The sequence below is a fragment of the Salvia splendens genome, chromosome 5, assembly GCF_004379255.2.
Source record: "Salvia splendens isolate huo1 chromosome 5, SspV2, whole genome shotgun sequence".
Taxonomy (NCBI): Eukaryota; Viridiplantae; Streptophyta; class Magnoliopsida; order Lamiales; family Lamiaceae; genus Salvia; species Salvia splendens.
This window is the reverse complement of record NC_056036.1, coordinates 21009522-21031448: the sequence shown is the minus strand read 5'-3', so window position 1 is coordinate 21031448 and position 21927 is coordinate 21009522. Positions and strand designations below refer to the sequence as shown.

General features: G+C 34.5%; 1 protein-coding gene across 1 annotated transcript; it reads left to right on the top strand.

The window, feature by feature from the left end:
* Nucleotides 1-14103: 14103 nt before the first annotated feature.
* Nucleotides 14104-16180, top strand: LOC121802539 (protein DETOXIFICATION 18-like). The gene is made up of 7 exons (XM_042202225.1): nucleotides 14104-14414; nucleotides 14492-15036; nucleotides 15111-15197; nucleotides 15304-15360; nucleotides 15440-15678; nucleotides 15773-15891; nucleotides 15978-16180. The coding sequence occupies exons 1-7, from the start codon at nucleotides 14178-14180 to the stop codon at nucleotides 16104-16106; spliced, it is 1413 nt and encodes a 470-aa protein (XP_042058159.1). The 5' UTR covers nucleotides 14104-14177; the 3' UTR covers nucleotides 16107-16180.
* Nucleotides 16181-21927: the final 5747 nt, after the last annotated feature.

The window sequence follows — 21927 nt, the reverse complement described above, 5'->3', positions numbered from 1 at the left end:
AAAGTTTCTTCTAAAATTAAGGCTCACTTCTTCCTTGGCGAGGAAGAAGAGAGGGATTTAGTGATTGAACTCCTCCTTCAAATGTTGCTATCCTTCTTGCTCCATGCTAGCTTGCTGTTTGGAATGTATGTGATGAAGTGGTAGTGAGTGATATTGGGATGATGGCTTCGGGATGATTGAATCCTTCCACTATTTATAGAACGTCTTTGGGGCACAAATCCCTAGGGTAAACTCCTCCTGATTTGGCATTAATGCCCTTGCATAGGAAGGCATTCTTCTTTCTCTCTCTTATGACTCATCCCTTGTTGCTTCCTGATTTCATCTCATCTTGATCAACTCATACAGCCGCCAGGTCTAGTCGCTCAGTCTGCCTTCACTTGATCAGTTTACTTCAATTCTGGGCAATTTTCCTGCTTCTTCTCCCAATTGATCAAGTCACCCCAATGCTTGGTCGTTCTGATGCTTTTCAGCTCCTGCACACTTAATTCACCATTTTTTCAACATTAATACCCCGATTAGTGTAATAACCACCATAAAACCATGCTTGGAACGAGTCCAGTGGGCCGGGCCAGCCCAGCCCGGCCCACACCCGGTGAGACCCAGCGACATTTAAGCCCAGTCCGGCCCAGGCCCATGTCGGTGGAGGTCCGGGCCGGGCCTGAGTTTTGGTTTACATGATGGGCCCAGCCCGAGCCCGGGCCCAGTTGGTGTGTGGGCCAAGTTCAAAATTTTTATTGTGCTAATTAACCATTAATTAATCTATATTGGAATAGTATAGTACTCCATAAATGAAGTATAAAGATATATTCCCACAAAATAAGGTAAGATTTTGTAGACATGAGTTTTATATTGGAATATGTATTAATTGATATGTGTGTTATAGTTATAGATTACACATGCATATGCTATATAATCCCACAAAATTAGGAATTATAGTATACTATAATTATGGAACTATTTTTAATTGAGATAAATCAATTAACAACTAATATATACGTATAATAACGCAAATCAAATGTAATAATGGAAATCAGATCTTATAAGTTTTGATTTAGGTTGAGTAAATAAATTAATTGATTATTTTTGCATAATATCATCAATAAAATTTATAATTATTCTAAAAACATACAAATATAAAATAATCATGCATCTAATAATATATTAATAAAATGGATATGTATGAAAATTGTTAGGTTTAGTATACTGAAATGCATGTTTCGAGCGAGTTCGTACGAATAGAATCGAGTTCGCACGAATAGAATCTTGCTTGTGTACGGAAAAACTCTACAATCCACTTTTGACCCGATTCAGTATCATTCGAGCAGTTTGCACGAATAGAATCAATATATTATTACATTGTGTTTGCTTGTGCGTTTATAAGATGTTTTATAAACATTTAAATGCATAAGAAGTAAACAAAGCCTAAGTCTTTTGCTTAGTAGACTGGTCGTGGGCTGCGCTCACTTTAAGGTACTACAGTCGGTTCTAAGCAATGCTTTGCAAAAGAAAATAAGAATTTCACAACCTAGATAGGTTTTGGCTACCTATCGTGAAAGGTTGCAATGTCAGTCCGATTATTTCTAAGTCATATTGAAATAAGATGACGTTGGTGTGGTATAGCACTGAATGCATTTAAAGTAACAATGTCAGTCCGATTATTTCTAAGTCTTATAGAATCAATATATTATTGGTCTTTATGCTATCTACTGAAATACGAGGTCTAGATAATTAATTTCTTAATCTACATACGTTAGCATTGAGCATACGACGTTGAGTATCTACTACTTTGACTTACCAAAGGTGTGGGTTTTTCATCACCCAACGATCCAGGTATATTGGGTAGTGGTGATCAATATCTAGCGGTGCTAGGATTGCTATTATGTTGGATCGTGCACGAGGTGAGTCTCGTTTGATAATGTCCTCAATAGGAGCTTGAACAAGGTTTTATTATTCGTAAACTGGCCAGTTGGAGTTTTATTACTCTATGAATAATAAATAAGTGTTTCTTGCTAAGTCCACTCTTGGAATTAATAAGATGTTAATTAATTAAGTCCATAGCAGACTTTAATTAATTAATGGACATTTATATCTTAAGCGCGGGAAATAAATAATAAACAAAATTGAAACCCGGATTACTTGTAATTTCGGATTTGGATGGGGAGTTCAATATTACTTCTGTAGTGGCTGCTCGTAATATTCCAATATAAGCTTGTATTAAATTGTGGGTTCAATTTAATTAGTAAAAAGCTAATTGGGGGAGCCCATATCCAAAACCTTCCATAGATCCCTGACTGGGCCCAATATGAATTATTATAAATAGGAGAATAAAAGAGATAGAAAAGATAATTAATTGACATGAAAATTTCGTCCATCCCAAATTAATGAAAGGGGTGATTTTTCCAAAGAGAATTTCTCCTCCGTGAGATATTCAGCTCCTCCTCCGTGAGGAATTTATGTCTTCTTTATTCGAGTCCTAGTGTTTCGATAAGATCAGCCCACCCTGGTGTCGGAATACAGTTCGGGACACCAGTCAGAAGATCTGTGGTCTAGTATTGAAGATCATCGTGGAGAAGGCGCGAGCAATCGACGATTCTTTAGAGAATCAAATCGGTAACTCTAAACCGTAGAATTCATGTTTAGGATTTATATTCTATGAGCATGAATTATTTGCGTTATAGCATGCAATTTTGTGTTAACATGTGAATAGATTAATCCCGTAATCGGTCAAATAAATCCCACGTCTGATTTATTTATTTTGTACATGTCTTCCGCTGTGCAAGGGGCTCTAAAACCCCAATGACCTCTTTTAAAGCGAGTGAAGATATTTTGTAAGTTGGATTGACCTCTTTTAAAGAAGGACAATGACTTACATGGAAATGCAACTTCTAAGTAAGAAATCTTGATCCAGTTAGGTTTTGTTGCAGTGGGAGCTATTTTTGCTCAATTATTATTTTATGGTTGATGTTTAAGGCATCATAGTATTGAAATGATACAAATGCGACAAGATTGAGTATGAAACAACACATCAACTTCTTAAACAATGAATGATAAAGTATTTATGGCTCTTAGTCTTAAGGCCAAGAAAATACTTAGCTATTGTTCAGACTGATCCAGATCATCAAGATTTTAACGATTTGTTTGTTAAATAGCTTGAAAGTCGAGAATGTCTGTTTGATGCACTATAAGTGAGAATCATTTGATTTAGATCGCTTACAGAAGTGCAACATAGAAAGACTAGCAAGTCTCAATGGTTTACACCATAAGGAGACAAGCAATGGGTTATGATCAGTAGTGGGAGCCTAACCTCCATTGACGAATCCAAGCGTTCTTCTGAAGAATGGGATAGTTATGTAAGAAGGAATCGACGTCTTTCTAAGACAAGTTTGATTAAGTGATGAGTTGTACTCATGAAAATCTTATCATTGATGGGATAAGCGTTAGATATAACGAGATACACCTTAAAGAAACTACCATCATCAGTACCTTCTACAAAACACGAGTTGTGGACTTGAGCGACTTTAGTCTGGCACATCTCAAGGTGTAATTTTGTTCCAACACATGTTGGAAAGGTATCCAAGTAATTGGAGTTGAGTACTGAGGTATGTTTTAAGGTTGTCCCAAATGATGTAAGATTATTAGTTCTGTAATCTTCAAAGATAGAATTCTTGTATGAAGATCAGGAGATGAACTATAAGCCTAACAATGTGATAACTCTCAAGATAAAGAGAGATATCGAATTTTCCACATTACCAAGGACTCATACCATTATAAATTTTGCACTAATAATATCAACTTCAAAACCTAAGATTGTAAGAACCATGTCGTAGTGGGAGCGTTCCTAAGGAACATAACAAGTTCATGGGTCTGAGAGTGTCGTAAGACGCAGTCTTAGATTAACTTGAACATAATCCCTTTAACTACAATGTAGAATTGGTTCATTTGGATATTCATCCTTGGAAAGGTGATAGATTCCAAACTACATTCTAAGATAGACAACATGTTTTACAAGACTTTAAATACTACCTACAGGCTGTGTCAGTCAGTGGGAGCTAGTATATTTGCAAGTGTAAATATGGATCTCGAATGGCTAGACAATGACAATGGGTTCTACCCAACGAGAACATTCTTCTCGCTGTTTTTGTGCCAAGATTTGTTCGATCCTACTGTCTATCGGAACTTACATAATTTAGAATGTATGTATGATGATTATCAAGACAGCTTTCTATTAATAGAAGTCTTGAGGAAATCATCTACATGAGACATCCTAATGGGTATGTAATACAGGACAAGAAACACATGATTGGAAGCTTATGAAGACCTTTGTGGTCTTAGGCAAGCATCTAAATCAGAGATAAGTGTTATGCTGAGATTGTCAAATGTTTCGAATTTGACATGTGCCCTTTAAGTGTGTTTGTAAGCACAAGGAAGTTGAAAGTGCATTAAATATGGTATTTTTGGTACTCTACGATGATGAAATCTACAAAAGTTGTGAACAACTAAGATTGGCATCTGGTGTAGGAAACTGGTTGTCTACCCAGTATACGATAAAGGATTAAAGAAAAACTAATTACATTCTGAGCATCTAAGTGTTTCAAGATTGCTAGAAAGAATGTTGAGATTCTCTTAGGAATCCTATATCCATACATTACTTGGAACATTTTAGCATTGGAGATTCCATGAAAAGGTTTTTACCACTCAAGATGGAATTGTCTTGTCTCTAGTCAAGTGTCGTTTGACACTTAGTGAGAACAAGAAGAATGAGACTAGTTCTGTAGATAGATGTCTCATGTATGCTATGATGTGTACTAAGTTTGATATTAGTTGTGCTTTTGCATAGCAAGTATATATCATATTAACCATGGCGAAGGACTTTGATTGAGGTAATGGATATACCATAGTACTTAAGAAAGACTAATCGCTATATTCTAGTTTACCAGTCATTCATGTAATGTCCTTGGGGTTACACTGACTAAGTCTTATGACTAATCAGTGATCGAGTAAGTCATCCTCATTATATGTGTTTACATTAGGAGTATACTCCTAGTAGCTTTGATCGTAATTTTGAGTATGCCTATGAGTATTTTTACTCTAGCAAAGGCTAACTCAAGGGACACACGAGATCATAAGCTAAGAATTCACATAGAGAGATGAAATTAATTAAAGATCTAGTACGCAACAAAGATATAGTAGTGGAAAAGATATTATCAGAGAACAACCAAGCAGATTTTTCACAGAAAATGCCTTTGTGGCAACATGTTTCAAACATGATGTGAAATGAATGGTAGTTCGATATATCAAGCTCCAAGACCTGCTTTGTGTATAAGTGGGAGAGTTTTTGGCAGTGGGTATACTTGAAAGCATGTTTTGAGTATAAGTGGGAGATTGTTAGGTTTAGTATACTGAAAAGCATGTTTCGAGCGAGTTCACACGAATAGAATCGAGTTCGCACGAATAGAATCTTGCTTGTGTACGAAAAAACTCTACAATCCACTTTTGACCCGATTCAGTATCATTCGAGCCGTTTGCACGAATAGAATCAATATATTATTACATTGTGTTTGCTTGTGCGTTTATAAGATGTTTTATAAACATTTAAATGCATAAGAAGTAAACAAAGCCTAAGTCTTTTGCTTAGTAGACTGGTCGTGGGCTGCGCTCACTTTAAGGTACTATAGTCGGTTCTAAGCAATGCTTTGCAAAAGAAAAGAAGAATTTCACAACCTAGATAGGCTTTGGCTACCTATCGTGAAAGGTTGCAATGTCAGTCCGATTATTTCTAAGCCTTATTGAAATAAGATGACGTTGGTGTGGTATAGTACTGAATGGATCTAACAGCAAGACGAGTCTTTATGCTATCTACTGAAAGACGAGGTCTTGATAATTAATTTCTTAATCTACATGCGTTAGCATTGAGCATACGACATTGAGTATCTACTACTTTGACTTACCAAAGGTGCGGGTTTTTCGTCACCCAACGATCCAGGTATATTGGGTAGTGGTGATCAATATCTAGCGGTGCTATGATTGCTATTATGTTGAATCGTGCACGAGGTGAGTCTCGTTTGATAATGTCCTCAAGAGGAGCTTGAACAAGGTTTTATTATTCGGAAACTGGTCAGTTGGAGTTTTATTACTCTATAATAATAAATAAGTGTTTCTTGCTAAGTCCACTCTTGGAATTAATAAGATGTTAATTAATTAAGTCCATAGCAGACTTTAATTAATTAATGGACATTTATATCTTAAGCGCGGGAAATAAATAATAAACAAAATGGAAACCCGGATCACTTGTAATTTCAGATTTGGATGGGGAGTTCAATATTACTTCTGTAGTGGCTGCTCGTAATATTCCAATATAAGCTTGTATTAAATTGTGGGTTCAATTTAATTAGTAAAAAGCTAATTGGGGGAGCCCATATCCAAAACCTTCCATAGATCCCTGACTATGAACTATTATAAATATGAGAATAAAAGAGACACAAAAGATAATTAATTGACATGAAAATTTCGTCCATTCCAAATTAATGAAAGGGACGATTTTTCCAAAGAGAATTTCTCTTCCGTGAGATATTCAGCTCCTCCTCCATGAGGAATTTATGTCTTCTTTATTCGAGTCCTAGTGTTTCGATAAGATCAGCCCACCCTGATGTTGGAATACAGTTCGGGACACCAGTCAGAAGATCTGTGGTCTAGTATTGAAGATCATCGTGGAGAAGGCGCGAGCAATCGACGATTCTTTGGAGAATCAAATCGGTAACTCTAAACCGTAGAATTCATGTTTAGGATTTATATTCTGTGAGCATGAATTATTTGCGTTCTAGCATGCAATTCTGTGTTAACATGTGAATAGATTAATCCCGTAATCGGTCAAATAGATCACACGTCTGATTTATTTGTTTTGTACATGTCTTCCGCTGTGCAAGGGGCTCTAACACCCCAACAAAAATAATATCCAATCTTCATAGTCTACACATATATACACATAAGGGAATATTTACATATTACAATTTGAAAGCTAATCAATTACTACTATATTTATGGAACTATATTTGGTAAAGATAAATTATTAACAATCAATTATAGGATCCTCTATTTTCGAAAAAAATTAGTCAATAACTAATCTCTTTAATTATGAATATCAAATTTATTAGTATAAGTTTTGATTTGAGTTAAATTAATAATTGAATTAATTGAATATTTCTTTTCATAATGTTATTAATATATGTGTACATGTCTTTAAAATATACGAATATAATATAATCATGTGTCTATAGTAATAAATTAATACTTGAAGATATGGATATGTTATTAGTGTGGTACTTATGCATAATAAATAAGTCTATTGGAAGAACTAAAAGTATAGTAGGAGTAGTATAAAACCAAGTATATAACTTAGATTCTGTCGGGCCTGGGCCGGGCCGAGCTTTTGTGGGCCTGGGCTCGGGCCTGGGCCTGGGTTTGTAAAAAGGATCAATTGGAGCCAGATTAATCTACTCAGCCCAGCCCGAGTCCGCTTCATTTCATTGGTGGGCTGGTCCTGAGCCGGCCCATACCGGTCCCAGGACGGGCTGGGCTGGGTAGGCCCGGCCTAGTTGACATCTCTAGCTCTGAGATAAGCTCCGGAAATGGGCCTGCTGGCGTGGCAGGAGAAAATGGAAATAGGCTCTCAGATGAACTACGGAGATAGGCTATTAGGGGTGCCCTAAAAGAGAGTTTTTGTTACTTTATGTAAATTTGTTTGATTTCAATACAAAATCTATGTTTGGTCTAGTGGTAAATGTGTATTGCAATAAATTAAATATTCGTTGTATTACAATAAATTAAGTGTAAAACTAATTGTACCACATCGAAATCACAAAGAAACTTGGAGTTGAAAATTTATCTATAAAACAACCATTTATCCCACATCGAAGTCAGAATGAAAGTTGGAGTTGAAAACCTATCTATAAAAGGTTTACACAAGCAATGCAAATCCTATCTACAAAATATAATCTTTCACTAATTCACGGATCTGTCTTTTAGTATGGATCGTTGTGAAATTATAGTTTTTTTTAAATAAAAATAGATTTTTTATAATTAAAAATTGTTTTTTTATCATCCGGACCTATTGTTTGGGCCCCTGCAGTGCCTGGACGATAAGTCGGACGATGCACCGGCGCCCCTTCATCTGTGGATGAAAGTTCGGGCATATCACTCGTTCGTTGCCTCATTCATCGGCTTGCAATGGACGAACGAGAGTCTGGACGAGGAATCGTCTGGATGAAAAACACACCATTGTGTGGACACTCGGCTCTGTACATGTGCAATGTTGGTCTTGAGCAACCTCAAAATGTATCCCAACTCCTAAAATAGAAAATGACCCCTTATAATAAAGGTGTACCAGTACAACTGTGAATAATGAAAATAAATTCGAGTCCGATAGCAATAATATAAAAAGAGATGAATGTTTACGTTGTGTTATTGCACCCATTATTGTCCTTTTGCAAGTTGTTCTTATCTTTTTTAATGAATGTGCCTCACGTTAATTACTACGAATATTAATGCAATATTTATTAGCACTAAAAATACTTTCAAGTATACAAGGTAAATCTAATATAGTTAAAGGTTAGTAACGGGATATCGAACACTGGGAATAAAATTACAACTATCTATCATATACTAAGTATCATATACTATTTAGAGACACAGGATTTTTGGGTTGATTAATTAAACTAGATAGAAAGAAATAAATAAATAACAGAAACATAAAATATAAATAACAAATAATACAAAGCAGGCTTGGAATGTAGAATTTTAGGAACCACAATCAAAAGCTAATATCCAAAGGACTTCCTTGAATTACAGTCTCTAGAGTTACTAAGCTATCACAAATGTAAAACTATATCTTTTCCCGAAACATACAATTTGAAGATTGCTATCTAGAACCGGAGTGTCCTTCCTAGAACTAAGGCAACAACTCCTAAAAGCTCCTAAGATAAATTTGTTTCATTCAAAGGCTCAAATCTCCCGATTATATTGGTAAAGAAGTCAACTTCTCTTCTTTCAAATTAAACTACTCATCTCCCGAGTATTGTAGTAAAATACACATGCATTTATAAGATGGTCAATCAAACAAATGTATAAGCACAAGAGAAATTGAAATAACTACAAAGGAAAAACAACGGAATAAATAACTCAAAATCATAGCATGTTTACCAAAAATTCTACAAAAAATGTTTAATACTCATAGACAAGTAAAACAACAAAAAGTACTAGACATGAAGAAAAACAAAACAAAACCCAATGTTGAATTATGCAATCTTCAGTCTTATCTTGCCTGGATCTGCAGAGCTCCGGTCCAATGGAAGATGGAAGAATAATATGTGGAATATTGGATGGAAGAAGTATAGAGATGGAGATGATTGGAGGCTCTGAGATGGAAGAAAGTGTAGAGATGGAGAAGGATTGGAGGCTCTGAGATGGAAGAAGGTGTAGAGACAGAGTCTGAGATGAATATTATGAATTAGGTTATAAGGTATATATAGGCTTGAAAAAGATTTATAATTGGTAAAAAAAATATCCTCCAAGTAATGGGAAAGATGGTAAATTCGAATTCCTCAATTAATAGGAGAGATTTGGCAACAATTTCTTTCCTTCATTAATCTCCGCCAGTTTTTTACTGCACTGCGCAACGTTTGTAAAATGACCATAACTTTCTCCACAGAACACCGATTTAGATGTTCAAGGTACCCACACGAAGCTCTTTCGAAGACGAAAAGAATGGCCTGTATTAAGCACTAATTGGAATTCAAACTCATTGGCAGATGGCTCGAACAGAGGCTGCTGGATCTTGGCCATTTTTGCACCTTTTTCCTATCTTTTTCTATCATTTATCAACAAATACGTCAAAATACCAAAATGTATAATATACGCAATTTAAGAACATAATTTACAAGATTGACATTTAAAACGAGCCAAATCTAAGCCTTAAAAACATGCAATATCCTTGTTTATCAAATATAAATATTTTCTTTTTTGAGTTGTACTAAGATTATACAACCATTTCTATTATAGAAAACATTGAACACTATATACACGATATTTTATTTATAGCTAATAACCAATATTACTCTCTTGTCTCGCAAAAATATAAGTAAATGATATGGCATGAAAATTAAAATAAAATTAATAAAGTAAGAGAGAAGAGGAGAAAAATAGTTAATGTAGTATTAGTGAATAACGGGACCTATATTATTAGTAGTGTTTAATGATGGTACAAATTATAAATAAGTTGTTGTATATGGATAATAAATTTCTAAAAATGGAATACACATATTTTTATAGGACGGACGAAAATAGAAAGTGCACATATATTTACGGGACGGATGAAGTATTAAAATTAATAATTTAATATTTTACAGACCCTATTATCTAATAATATTATATAAATAAATACTAATAATAATGTAGATCTTATAATTTACTAATATTATTTTATTATTCTTTCTATTTATATCTTTTACAATCTTAGCACTTGCAGTACTTACTAATTATGCTTTGAAACAGTCCAGAGCCTTTGTCCTAGCGGCAAAGAGCTTAGACATTATTGCATGAGGTGTCGAGTTTGAGCCCTCTTGACATCAGCTGTAACTCCCTCCTACCTATAGTATAGGAGTTTATTGAAAAGAAAAAAATAATAATAATGCTTTGAAACAATTCTCGTTTTAAAAGTTGTTAGTAGTATTTTTTATACAGAAATTGACTTTAGTGCTCTTTATCATTTTCACTTTGTGTTCCTCTAATATCATAATGGACAATTTTAATATAAAATTAATAAAATAAAAGTGGAATAATAAAAATAACTATTTTGTCAATCAATAATTCTCATATTTTGATACGACACAATTTTAAAAAATAAAATTGACTTTAGTTCTCTTTATCATTTTCACTTTGTGTTCCTCTAATATCATAATGGACAATTTTAATATAAAATTAATAAAATAAAAGTGGAATAATAAAAATAACTAATTTGTCAATCAATAATTCTCATATTTTGATACGACACAATTTTAAAAATAAAATAAAAGGTGAATAGAAAAAATATATTGAAACATAAATTTATTGTTATAATAATTTTATTTTAAAATATAAAATGAGTTAAATATTAGTTTTATTACCAAAAATAATATTACTAGTCACTAATTTATACTTCTCCCGTCCCATTAAAAGTGAGGCGTATTCCTTTTTAGGGCGTCCCAATATAAGTGAGACATTTCATTTTATGGCATAAAAGCAACACTCTGTCTTTCTCTTACTTTATCTTATCTCCTATTTTTTCTCTTTACTTTTTTTTATCACTTTTATTTTTTCTCTTTATTTAACCATTAAATATTATTACCTAAAAATATATGTTCAAAATAAATACGTCACCTACAATGAGACAGAGGGGGAGTACAAGCTATGACAGCATTTAGAAAAAGGATAATAACATAAAATAAATGTAATGCAATTGTGTTGCATACACGTGTTGACCATTTATCTATACCACTAATTTCATGCAGCTAGTCTCTACGTAGCATATAATTATTCTTGAATAATTAGTATTATTAAATTAATATTTTAAATATAATAAAAAATAATAAAAAACATTTAATTAATTTTAATATTTTTATAAAATATTCTGATTCTTATTTAAAATAAAATTAGTACAAGTAGTCGAGGTGTGCCAAAATAAAAAAAAAATGTGATTAGCATTGGGACGAAGGGAGTATATTATTTTGAAACAATTTTGTAGAAGCTTTAAATTAATACTCCCTAGCCCATCGTTACTTATTACTAGTTTCCTTTTTAGTTTGTCCGTCAATACTTATCACACTTACTTTTTTCTATCTTTAGTAATGGAACTCATATTTCACTAACTTATTCTCACTCATATTTTATTATAAAATTAATATAAAGATAGAATTCATATTTCACTAACTTTTTTAACTCACTTTGTGTTAAATTACTTCAAATTTGTGACGGATTTTTGTGCCAATTGCCAAATATCAACTGACAGGTGAGTATTATGTAACCGACTCCAAATTTTGGCTATATACGTATTGCCAAATATCAACTGACAGGTGAGTATTATGTAACCGACTCCAAATTTTGGCTATATACGTAGTGTTATACGATATTTTTGCAAGAAGGAAATAGAAGAAAAATGGTTTTACTTATATTAGTTGCCGAGAGGAAAGGTTGAGCACGGTAATAAAGAAGAGAAGGTTAGAGCAAAGTTATGTACTTTCTACAAAAATATATTCCATATAGTAGACTAAATTTGTGTTTAATTATATAGGGTCGAATGTTGTAAATTATGAAGAGGTATTGAGTCGATTTTCTTTTATAATTAGATGTGTATTAATTAGTATTCCCTCTGTCCCAATAAATATTAAACGTTTGCTTTTCGGCACGAGATTTTATGTAATGTTGTTTTGTGAGTTAAAGAAGAGAGAGCAAAATAAGAGAGAGAGAGAAAAAAAGTAGAGATAAAGTTATTTCTATTTTAGAAAATGTTTTATTAATAATGGGACAATCCAAAAAGGGAAACGTTTCATTTTTAATGGGATAGAGAAAGTATAATTTAATTTATGTGTTTCATGTGCTTTTTTGTTTTAGGTTTGATTAAAGTAAACAATTGATTTATATAATGTGAACATGATATAGTTATACTATTATATTATTTGATTCGATCGTAGAATATGATATGGGTATATAATTGATATAATAGGAATTATCGTAATCATATGATTAAAGAGGATCTGTGACGGTTTTGTCCTGAATCAGAAATTATAGAGGGACCTTCGGGTCAAAATACAGAGGGATCTATGTGTCAAAATACAGAGGGGCATACATGTCAATCATAGAGGGAACTACGGAACAAAGTACACAGGCATATTAAATCTCGGGCAGAAACCAGACTTTATTTGTCACATAATAATAAAAAGAAACTGCATATGGATAATATCTTATTTAATGCTTATGGTTATATGTACTGGTGAAAGAATGTGTTTGATATTTGTGGGATGTGGAAATAAAGGTGGAGTTTATATACACTGAATTGTGGCTCATATAAAGTATTAATATTTTTCGGGAGTAAGATATCAATGATGTGTTGGTTGATGTGAGTTATAAAACTCCACGTATTATCAATGATGTAGCGGTTGACACAATTTGGCAACCTTCTTGCCCTCATAAGTTTGCAGTTAGATTAATGTATAATATATAGAGTGGTGAGATGATCTAACTACGTTTTAGAATGTTTTAAAATATATACTTCATATATGTTAGTTTTTGAAACTATATGATATGTGTGTCTTGTGTATATGACACGTGGATTATTTGTTACCGATTTGGGAATTACGTATTATTTTATTTTAATTGTACTTTCTCTATCCTTCTTTAATTGACACCCATTTTGTTTTTCGTTTGTCTTCAATTAATTCCCACTATTATTTTTTGTTACCTTTGGTAATTGACCCCACATTCCACTAATTTATTCTACTCATATTTTATTACTCTCTCTGTCCCACTCTAAGTGGACCATTTTCTTTTTTGGATGTTCCACCCTAAATGACACATTCTAAAAAATGAAACATCACTCTCTCTATTTTTTTCCCTCTTCTTACTTTATTCTCTCCACTTAACTCACAAAACAACATTAAATAAAATCTCGTGCCGGAATAGAAATGTTCCACTTAGAGTGGGACGGGGGGAGTATAAAATTATTTATATAAAAGTTTCAACTAACTTTTTCCACTTTCCATTAATACGTGTCAAGTCAAACATTACCAATTAATAGGGGATAGTTTTTTTCTATCTTTGCATTTATGTAAATTTTATTCGAATTAATATGAACTAGTTTTCATTTTATTCAATGATATTGTGAAATTGAGTTATGGCTGGGTGGGTTAGTATTGTAGGTTTTGAGGCTGGAATTTAAAAAAAGTGATGTGGTAGTTGAAAAATGAACTTGGCTGAAGTTTGAGTCCAGCAACGTGGATAATCGTATGTGGACCAGAAGGAGTATTATTATTAATGCATGCACGCCCAATAGTATGGCTATATTAATGATATATTTGTAGCAAAGTCATTCATATCCAGGTTGGGTATTTACTAGTTAGTGTGGTAGGTAGAATTATCAATTGAGAGAGAGTATGGATTGTGGACGCGGCGCAGAGAAGCATCCCTTGATTGAAGACAGTAATAAGGATGGCTTCCTCGCTGAGGCCAAGAAGCAGATATCTCTGGCCCTCCCTATCATCTTCACCAATGTCGTCTACTTTCTCATCCCTCTTATCTCCGTCATGTTTGCCGGCCACTTCGGCCACCTCGAGCTCGCCGCCTCCAATCTCGCCAATTCCTGGGCCGCCGCCTCCGGCTTCGACCTCATGGTAATTAATTAATTAATTAATTAATTTCATCATCTAAAATCATACTAGTATTCACCAATTTAATTTATTACTAATAGGTTGGATTGAGCGGCGCGCTGGAGACATTCTGCGGCCAGGGATTTGGCGGGAAAATGTACGGGATGCTCGGAGTGTATCTCCAGGCGTCCTGCCTCGTCTCCGCGATTTTCTCGGCGGCCGTGTCGTTTCTGTGGTGGTATTCGGAGGCGATTTTGATCTCGTTGGGGCAGGATGCTGGCATTGCGAGATCGGCGGGTTTGTATCTGAGGTGGCTCATCCCGGGGCTGTTTGCCCAGGGATTTCTGCAGCATATGTTGAGATTTGTGCAGGCGCAGTCGGTGGTTGCGCCGCTGGTGCTGTGCGCTGGCGTGCCGCTGGTGCTGCACTTCGGCGTGGCCTATGCGCTGGTCCACTGGACGGCGCTGGGGTTCAGAGGGGCGGCTGCTGCGGCGTCGGTTTCGCTGTGGGTTTCTGTGGTGATGCTTGGTTTCTATGTGGTTAAGGCGGATAAGTTCCGGCTGACGTGGCCGGGGTTTCGCTTGGAGGCCTTGAGGCATGTGTTTTCCTATTTGAAGCTCGCTCTACCTTCTGCTGCTATGCTCTGGTAAGTCAATTTTTTTATGGTGGACTCGAATCCGGGGCCTTTAATTTTATTTTTATTTTTTTTTGGTGAAGCAGTTTGGAGTATTGGGCTTTCGAGATTCTTGTGTTGTTGGCTGGATTAATGCCGGATTCGCAGCTCACTACTTCGCTCATTGCAATGTGGTAAGTGAAGTGCCTGATTGGAGTAGACACCCTACCAAACATGTTTTAGTTTGATTTTGATTTTAATTTTAATTTGTTCCTACTAATATGAGGTTGTGTGTGTTAGTGTGAATGCAGAGACAATCTGCTACATGTTCTGCTACGGTCTTGGTGCTGCAATCAGGTAGCATCAGCATCATCTAATTTATGCATATTTTACTAGTAATAGTGGTGAAATGAATGTTGGGTTATTGCATTTGCAGCACAAGGGTGGCTAATGAGTTGGGAGGTGGGAATCCTGAGGGAGCAAGGAGAGCCACGAGCGTCGCCCTTAAGCTGACGCTAGTGCTGGCCGTGTGTGTTGTGTCGGCGCTTGGTTTCGGTCATAATGTGTGGGCTGCCGCTTTCACCAACAGCCCTCTCGTCTTCAACGCCTTCGCCTCCATGGTTCCACTCCTCGTCGCTTCTGTCTTGTGTGATTTTTTTCAAGGAATTTTCTCAGGTTCCATTATCTCTCCTTCTCTATTTATATACAAGTATATGTTGAAGATATCACACTATATATATGTGGTGTTTTGTTTGGGTTGCAAATGCAGGGGTGGCAAGGGGATGTGGATGGCAGCACTTGGTTGTATTCATCAATATTGGAAGCTTCTACTTGATTGGCATGCCTCTTGCTATTATCCTTGCTTTTTACTTTAAACTATATGCCAAGGTAATTAAACATTACTACTATCTACTTCTCTATTAGTATTTCCACACTGCCTCCATTTTTTCACTCTACTTGCTCAAATATTGCAGGGATTATGGCTTGGGTTAGCATGTGGTTTGGCAGCCCAAACAATGGGTCTTTTGGTCCTTTCCAAAGTCAATAAATGGACAAGGATAGAGTTTTGTCAAAGTCCATCCTCCAACATTGTTCAACCCTAGGTATAATAAATCACACTGTATTCCAATGCCCTATTAGTTCACTCAAATAAATAAAAAACAGTGGTATGCAAAAATCATCTTATTGCTCAAATATATGTACTATCTGAATTGATTTTTGAGCCGCACATGAAGAAATAATTACTATAGTACAAGATCCATGATTATTGAAACAAGGCGGTTCTTTTTGTGTACCAAATCTACTCAATTAGTAATCCCTACGGCCGCCATTCATAATCTCTTACAGATTTTAAAGGATTGTTTGATTTTGTTAAGAAAAATGGAAAAATAAATTAGTGAAAAGTATATCTTACTTTCATATATTAATTGATTTTATGATAGTATATTAGTTTTATAATAGTTATAATGAGTTAGGGGAATGATTTTTGTGTACCAAATCCATATATGTGTTACTCAACTTATTCGAATCGGTGATTATGAATATTGTTTCACTAATGGTTCGGTAACCAAAAATTTTAGCTTCACAATACCTATAACTTAGTAGCTAAACTCACCCTAAAGCCCAATTTCTATTTTTCTTCATAATTTATTTCATTAAAATTAAAAACAAAAATTCTCTAGGGACCACGTCTGTACTCGAAGACACATGCATAATAGTGTCCACGTGAGAAGATCCTCATTTTTAAAATATGGAGCACTATTTTGACGAAAAAAGTAAAGAACAGGGCTCGTGGAAAATTTGCCTTTCAAAACAAATCATGCCTTGTCAACCCAATCCGACCACATTAACTAATGGGCCCTGCTCCATCACATGCCCAGAGTCCTAACCCGGCCCACCTTACTTTGTTAGCAACCTTTGATTACCTTTATTTCACCTCTTCTTTACTCTCGCCGTTCATAAATACGAGTCCCATTTTTTCATTTGAGTCTATCCGCTAATAGGAGTCTCGGTTCACTTTTATTATAAATGATAGTAGGGCTTCTTATTTTAATAACTCATTCCACTCATATTTCATTTAAAAGTAAGAGCATCCACAACCGTGCTCTTGCTAGCGGCACGGTTGTGGGCCCGGGCGGTACTATTCATGTCTGCTCTCTGGCAATAGCACAACACCCACAACTGTGCTCTTCCGCAAGGACGAGCACAATTAATTTAAAATTCCACTCATATTTCATTTGAGTCTATCCGCTAATAGGAGTCTCGGTTCACTTTTATTATAAATGATAGTAGGGCTTCTTATTTTAATAACTCATTCCACTCATATTTCATTTAAAAGTAAGAGCATCCACAACCGTGCTCTTGCCAGCGGCACGGTTGTGGGCCCGGGCGGTACTATTCATGCCTGCTCTCTGGCAAGAGCACAACACCCACAACTGTGCTCTTCCGCAAGGACGAGCACAATTAATTTAAAATTCAATTAAACAATAACATTTCCATAATATTAAAATTCATTTAAAAACCACAATAAATATTACAGATGACAAATAAAATTAAACATTACATAATTAAAATCCTAAAAATGAAAAATTACATAATTAAAATCCTAAAAATTAAAAATTACATAATTAAAATCCTAAAAATTAAAAAAAACCACTACTCGTTGCCGAATTTCGCCCACATGTGGTTGATTAGGTCTTCTTGTAGTTGATTGTGGATTCGAGTATCGCGCATTGTGTGATGAATGTGTGTATTTATAGATGATTTTGGGAAAAAAAATAAAAAAAAATCAAAAAAATTCAGAAAAAATGGGAAAAAAACGGCCATATTTTTGGGATTTGGAAAATATTTTTTTTTTTTTAGCATTATTTATAATTAAATACCGATTTTTAAAAAAAAATAAAAAATGTTTAAACACAACGGCTATGCCGTTGACGAATGGGAGCGCGCCACATGTGCGTCCGCTGGCACGGACGTGCTCGATACATCGAGCAGCGCCGTGCCAGCGGCGCGAGCGCAGCGGCGGCGGATGGCGTCCGTGCCAGCGGCGCGGACGGCGGTGGCGACGGACGCCACCGCTGCGCATGCTCTAATACTCATATATATATATATATATATATATATATAGAGTCTCATTATTCACAAATCCACTCTTAAAGACCGAACCACCGAACCATACCAAATTAGGGTTTTTAGATCTAGTTTTTTATGGATGAGAGACACAAATTTATCAATTATTTTCGCCTACATCACGAGCCTATTTTAATTCATCCGAAGGTAAATAAGTCACACTAACATGTTATGAAGATTTAACTTCATTCCAGTATGTTTTTACTTCATTCCAGTTGGTTTTTACTTCATTCCAGTAGGATTATTACTTCATTTCAGTACGTAAATGCGGTTTCGCTGTCGCGTGCCGTTCTTTCTCTCTACAATATCTATCACCACCGCCACAACGCTGATATGGTGTAATAAACATATAGAATGATGTAATAAATTATTGGAATGAAGTATGTGTAAAAGCATTTGAAGTCCTACTGGAATGAAGTAAAAACCTTATCCAATTAAGTAATAACGTTTCTGAATGAAGTAATAAACGCACTTGAATAAAGTGCATTTTTTAATGTAAATAAAGTAAAAACTCAGGTCAATGAATTCAAATGAAACATATGTTGAATCATTTCAAAACCTACTGGAAGAAAGTAAAAGCATGTTGTAGTTTCAAGGTATTACGAACGGAATGAAGTAATAAACCTATACAATGAAGTAAAATGGGCTTGTAATGAAGACCGAAAAATTTACACAGCAGCACATCTCATCAAAAAAACTAGATCTAATGGCCCAGATTTGGTCTCTAGTTCGGTCTTTAAAATTGGTTCGACATTGATCACAACTCTATATATATATATAAGTGGATTCATATTCCACTCACTTTTCCCACCATAAGCGAGTCACTTTCCTTTTTGGAATTTCCGCCATAAGTAAATTATTTCCCTTTTAAACAAAAAAATCTTCTCTTACTTTATTTTTCCACCTAATTTATTCTTTTCAATTCTCTACTTTTCCCTCTCTCATACTTACTCTCTTCACTTCAACTCTTTAAATAGCAATTCCTTAAATCTCGTGTCCAAAAGAAATGGCTCGCATATGGTGGAACGGATGGAGTATCTATTTAAACTTAGAATGTATTGCCACCATTTTCTTTTTTTTTACGATAATTTATTTCTCCTAAACAATACTTATGCAGTTCTACATTTTCTTAATATGCATGCTAAGAGGAAGGTGTTTATGTTTTTGTGAGGGAGAAGTGTATGTCTAATAGATAGATAGTACCTTCCAACGTAAAAATAACTCGTGACTTTTAACCTTTTGGAGATTTTTACTACTACTTCATGGATCGATTTTTGTTTTGGTTTTACCCTTATCATGTTCTATGAATTTTGAATTTTTCATATGAAAATGGAAGTTTGAGCTAGAACTTTATGCCACTCTATTAGTTGCTTCACCTGAAAAAGTAAATGTAATCTTTGAATTAATTGTAGTGTACAACATTTTCTTTTCCTTCTTCTTATCTAGTGCTCCTACACGATTTCCTTGGTAATCTTCCAATTGCTGCATTAATTGGAATGTCACAATGTATCCTTCTTCACCAAACGACCCAAACTAAAAGCAATATTTTGTAATTTAAAAATGTGTCTAACCTCATTCAGCTTTATCATGGATCCACTAGATGTCACCACATTCAAGTTTCTTTTTTCTACGATATCCAAAGGTTCGTCACCAACTAGATGTACCTTCAAAATCACCAGAAACGCCGGATTCAGTAATCCGCCGAGGACGCCCCTCGAAATGTGATTGTGAGCGTCTGTGATACAGAATGCGGTGGGAAAGAAGAGAGGCGATGTTAAGAAATTCTAAAAGTAAAGTAGTAAACATAGGCGGTTAATTTAGTATATATAGAAACTAGGCCATGTAAGCTGCTCCATCATTTTCCATTTTTCAATTTTCTAAAGTTTTTCTTCTTGATTTTTGAGTAAACTACATATTTAGTTTCTAGGGTTTGAGATTCTCACTTTGCAAAGTCTCTAGCATTTAAAATATTCACGTATGAGATTTTTTAGGATGGAAACACCGTTCAGTTTATGAAGGGCAGTTTTGTCCATTCCTAATGCTTTTTTTTACCACTATTATTTACTTCTAGAATTTGTACTATTCTCTCTCCTCACCTTTCTTTTGATCGCGAAATTATGTAGACATATATATTTGGAAAGCTTATTTTTTTAGTACTCCTTTTGTCCGTCATTAAGAATCTTATTTGAGTTCGACTCGAGTTTTAAGAAATATAAAAGAAAAGTCGATGGAAAAAGGTAATGGAACGTGAGACCCATTTTTATATTTTAGTTTTATAATAAAATGTTAATGAGAAATTTTAGTGGAATATAGGTCCTCCTACTATTTATAGTAAAGTGAACCGGGACTCTTAATCACGGACAGACTAGAATGGTAAATTGTTTGGTACACAAAATTGAAATTTGAACTTTATTGGAAGGAATTGAATTAAATTCTAATTCAGCTCAAATCCTACATTTAAATAAGATAAAGTTATTTCTATAAAATTGAATTTGAAGAATTTATGCACACAACACACATTACGCATACACATAATACACGCACTCATAATACACATTACACACACACATGCAAACACACATTATATGTATGTGTAATGTATGCAGTGTGTGGGGGGTGAGCATTTGGTTTTCGGTTTGGTTTTGTACTTTTGTTGCCCAAACCTAAAAACCAAATTATTTCGGAAATTGAAACTGGATCAAAACCAAAAAACCAAAACCGAAATTCTATGAGATTTCAAAAAAATCACAAAAGCTAAAATTCGAGAAAACGAGAAAAGAAAAGCTCTCATATATATATAAAAAAAACAACATCATAAACAATTTCACGTTTTTCAACTGTATTTCAACTTTCTTATACCAAAAAAAAAACAATATCATCATATTCATGTAAGTGGTACATATCTGAAAAAATAATGAAAACTACATGCGCTATTATCCAACAATTATAAATTTCACAAGTATCGGTCACTCTTTCTATGATTATATTCCATCTCCATTGATAACACAGTTCAAAATATCGAATATAAACTTTACCTCGCCCAGCTTGCCACTCGTCTAAGACGAAGCACCATCGAGTGAGACACGAGATGTAACATACTTCTCTAATGTTTAGAAATCATGCACGCACTTATCTACCAAGATTATATTTCTCCTATTTGAAGGTGGATTTATTTTGCAAGATATTTTAAATTGTTCAATCGCATTATAATTCTTTATTAATTGAGTCGTTTTTCTATTTTAGGAAGTTTCAAGACAATTGAGTCATTTCTATTTTTAACAATAAGTAATATTCTCTCTTACTTTATTCTATCTCCATCTCTCTTACTTTATTCTCATATTTTATTCAACATCCACTTAACACACTATTCTTACACTTCGTACCCAAAAGATCGGGGGAGTATATGATATGATAAATCTTGCAAAGTTCACAAATTATTGAATTTAATAAAATTATTGTTAAGATCACCGATCGCACATTAGTTTGAGAATATTAGATTGTACATATGACAATTAATAGCATTGGCGGAGCCAGAAATTTTAAGATGGGGGGCCAAATTACCATTAAAATTTGTTGATTGTGTTAAGTGCTAAACCCCTAAACCCGCCATGGCAACAACTCAGGCGTGAGCAATATAAAAAGCCATGCATAAGAAATGGATGGTGATAAAATTAATTAGTGAATAGAATTTTTACAGCATAGCACCGATTTTACTAATAATATGAGTATGATATATTTACATATGTATTAGTAGATCAAAGAGTTATGTTCAATTCCAGGTTTTCATAATAAAGG

Excerpts from the sequence above, each read along its gene's own strand:
- LOC121802539 (XM_042202225.1), top strand. The coding sequence starts at position 14,178 with ATGGATTGTGGACGCGGCGCAGAGAAGCATCCCTTGATTGAAGACAGT. Across the intron at positions 15,198-15,303 it reads ACTTCGCTCATTGCAATGTG|TGTGAATGCAGAGACAATCT; the intron begins GTAAGTGAAGTG and ends TGTGTGTGTTAG. Across the intron at positions 15,361-15,439 it reads GGTCTTGGTGCTGCAATCAG|CACAAGGGTGGCTAATGAGT; the intron begins GTAGCATCAGCA and ends TTGCATTTGCAG.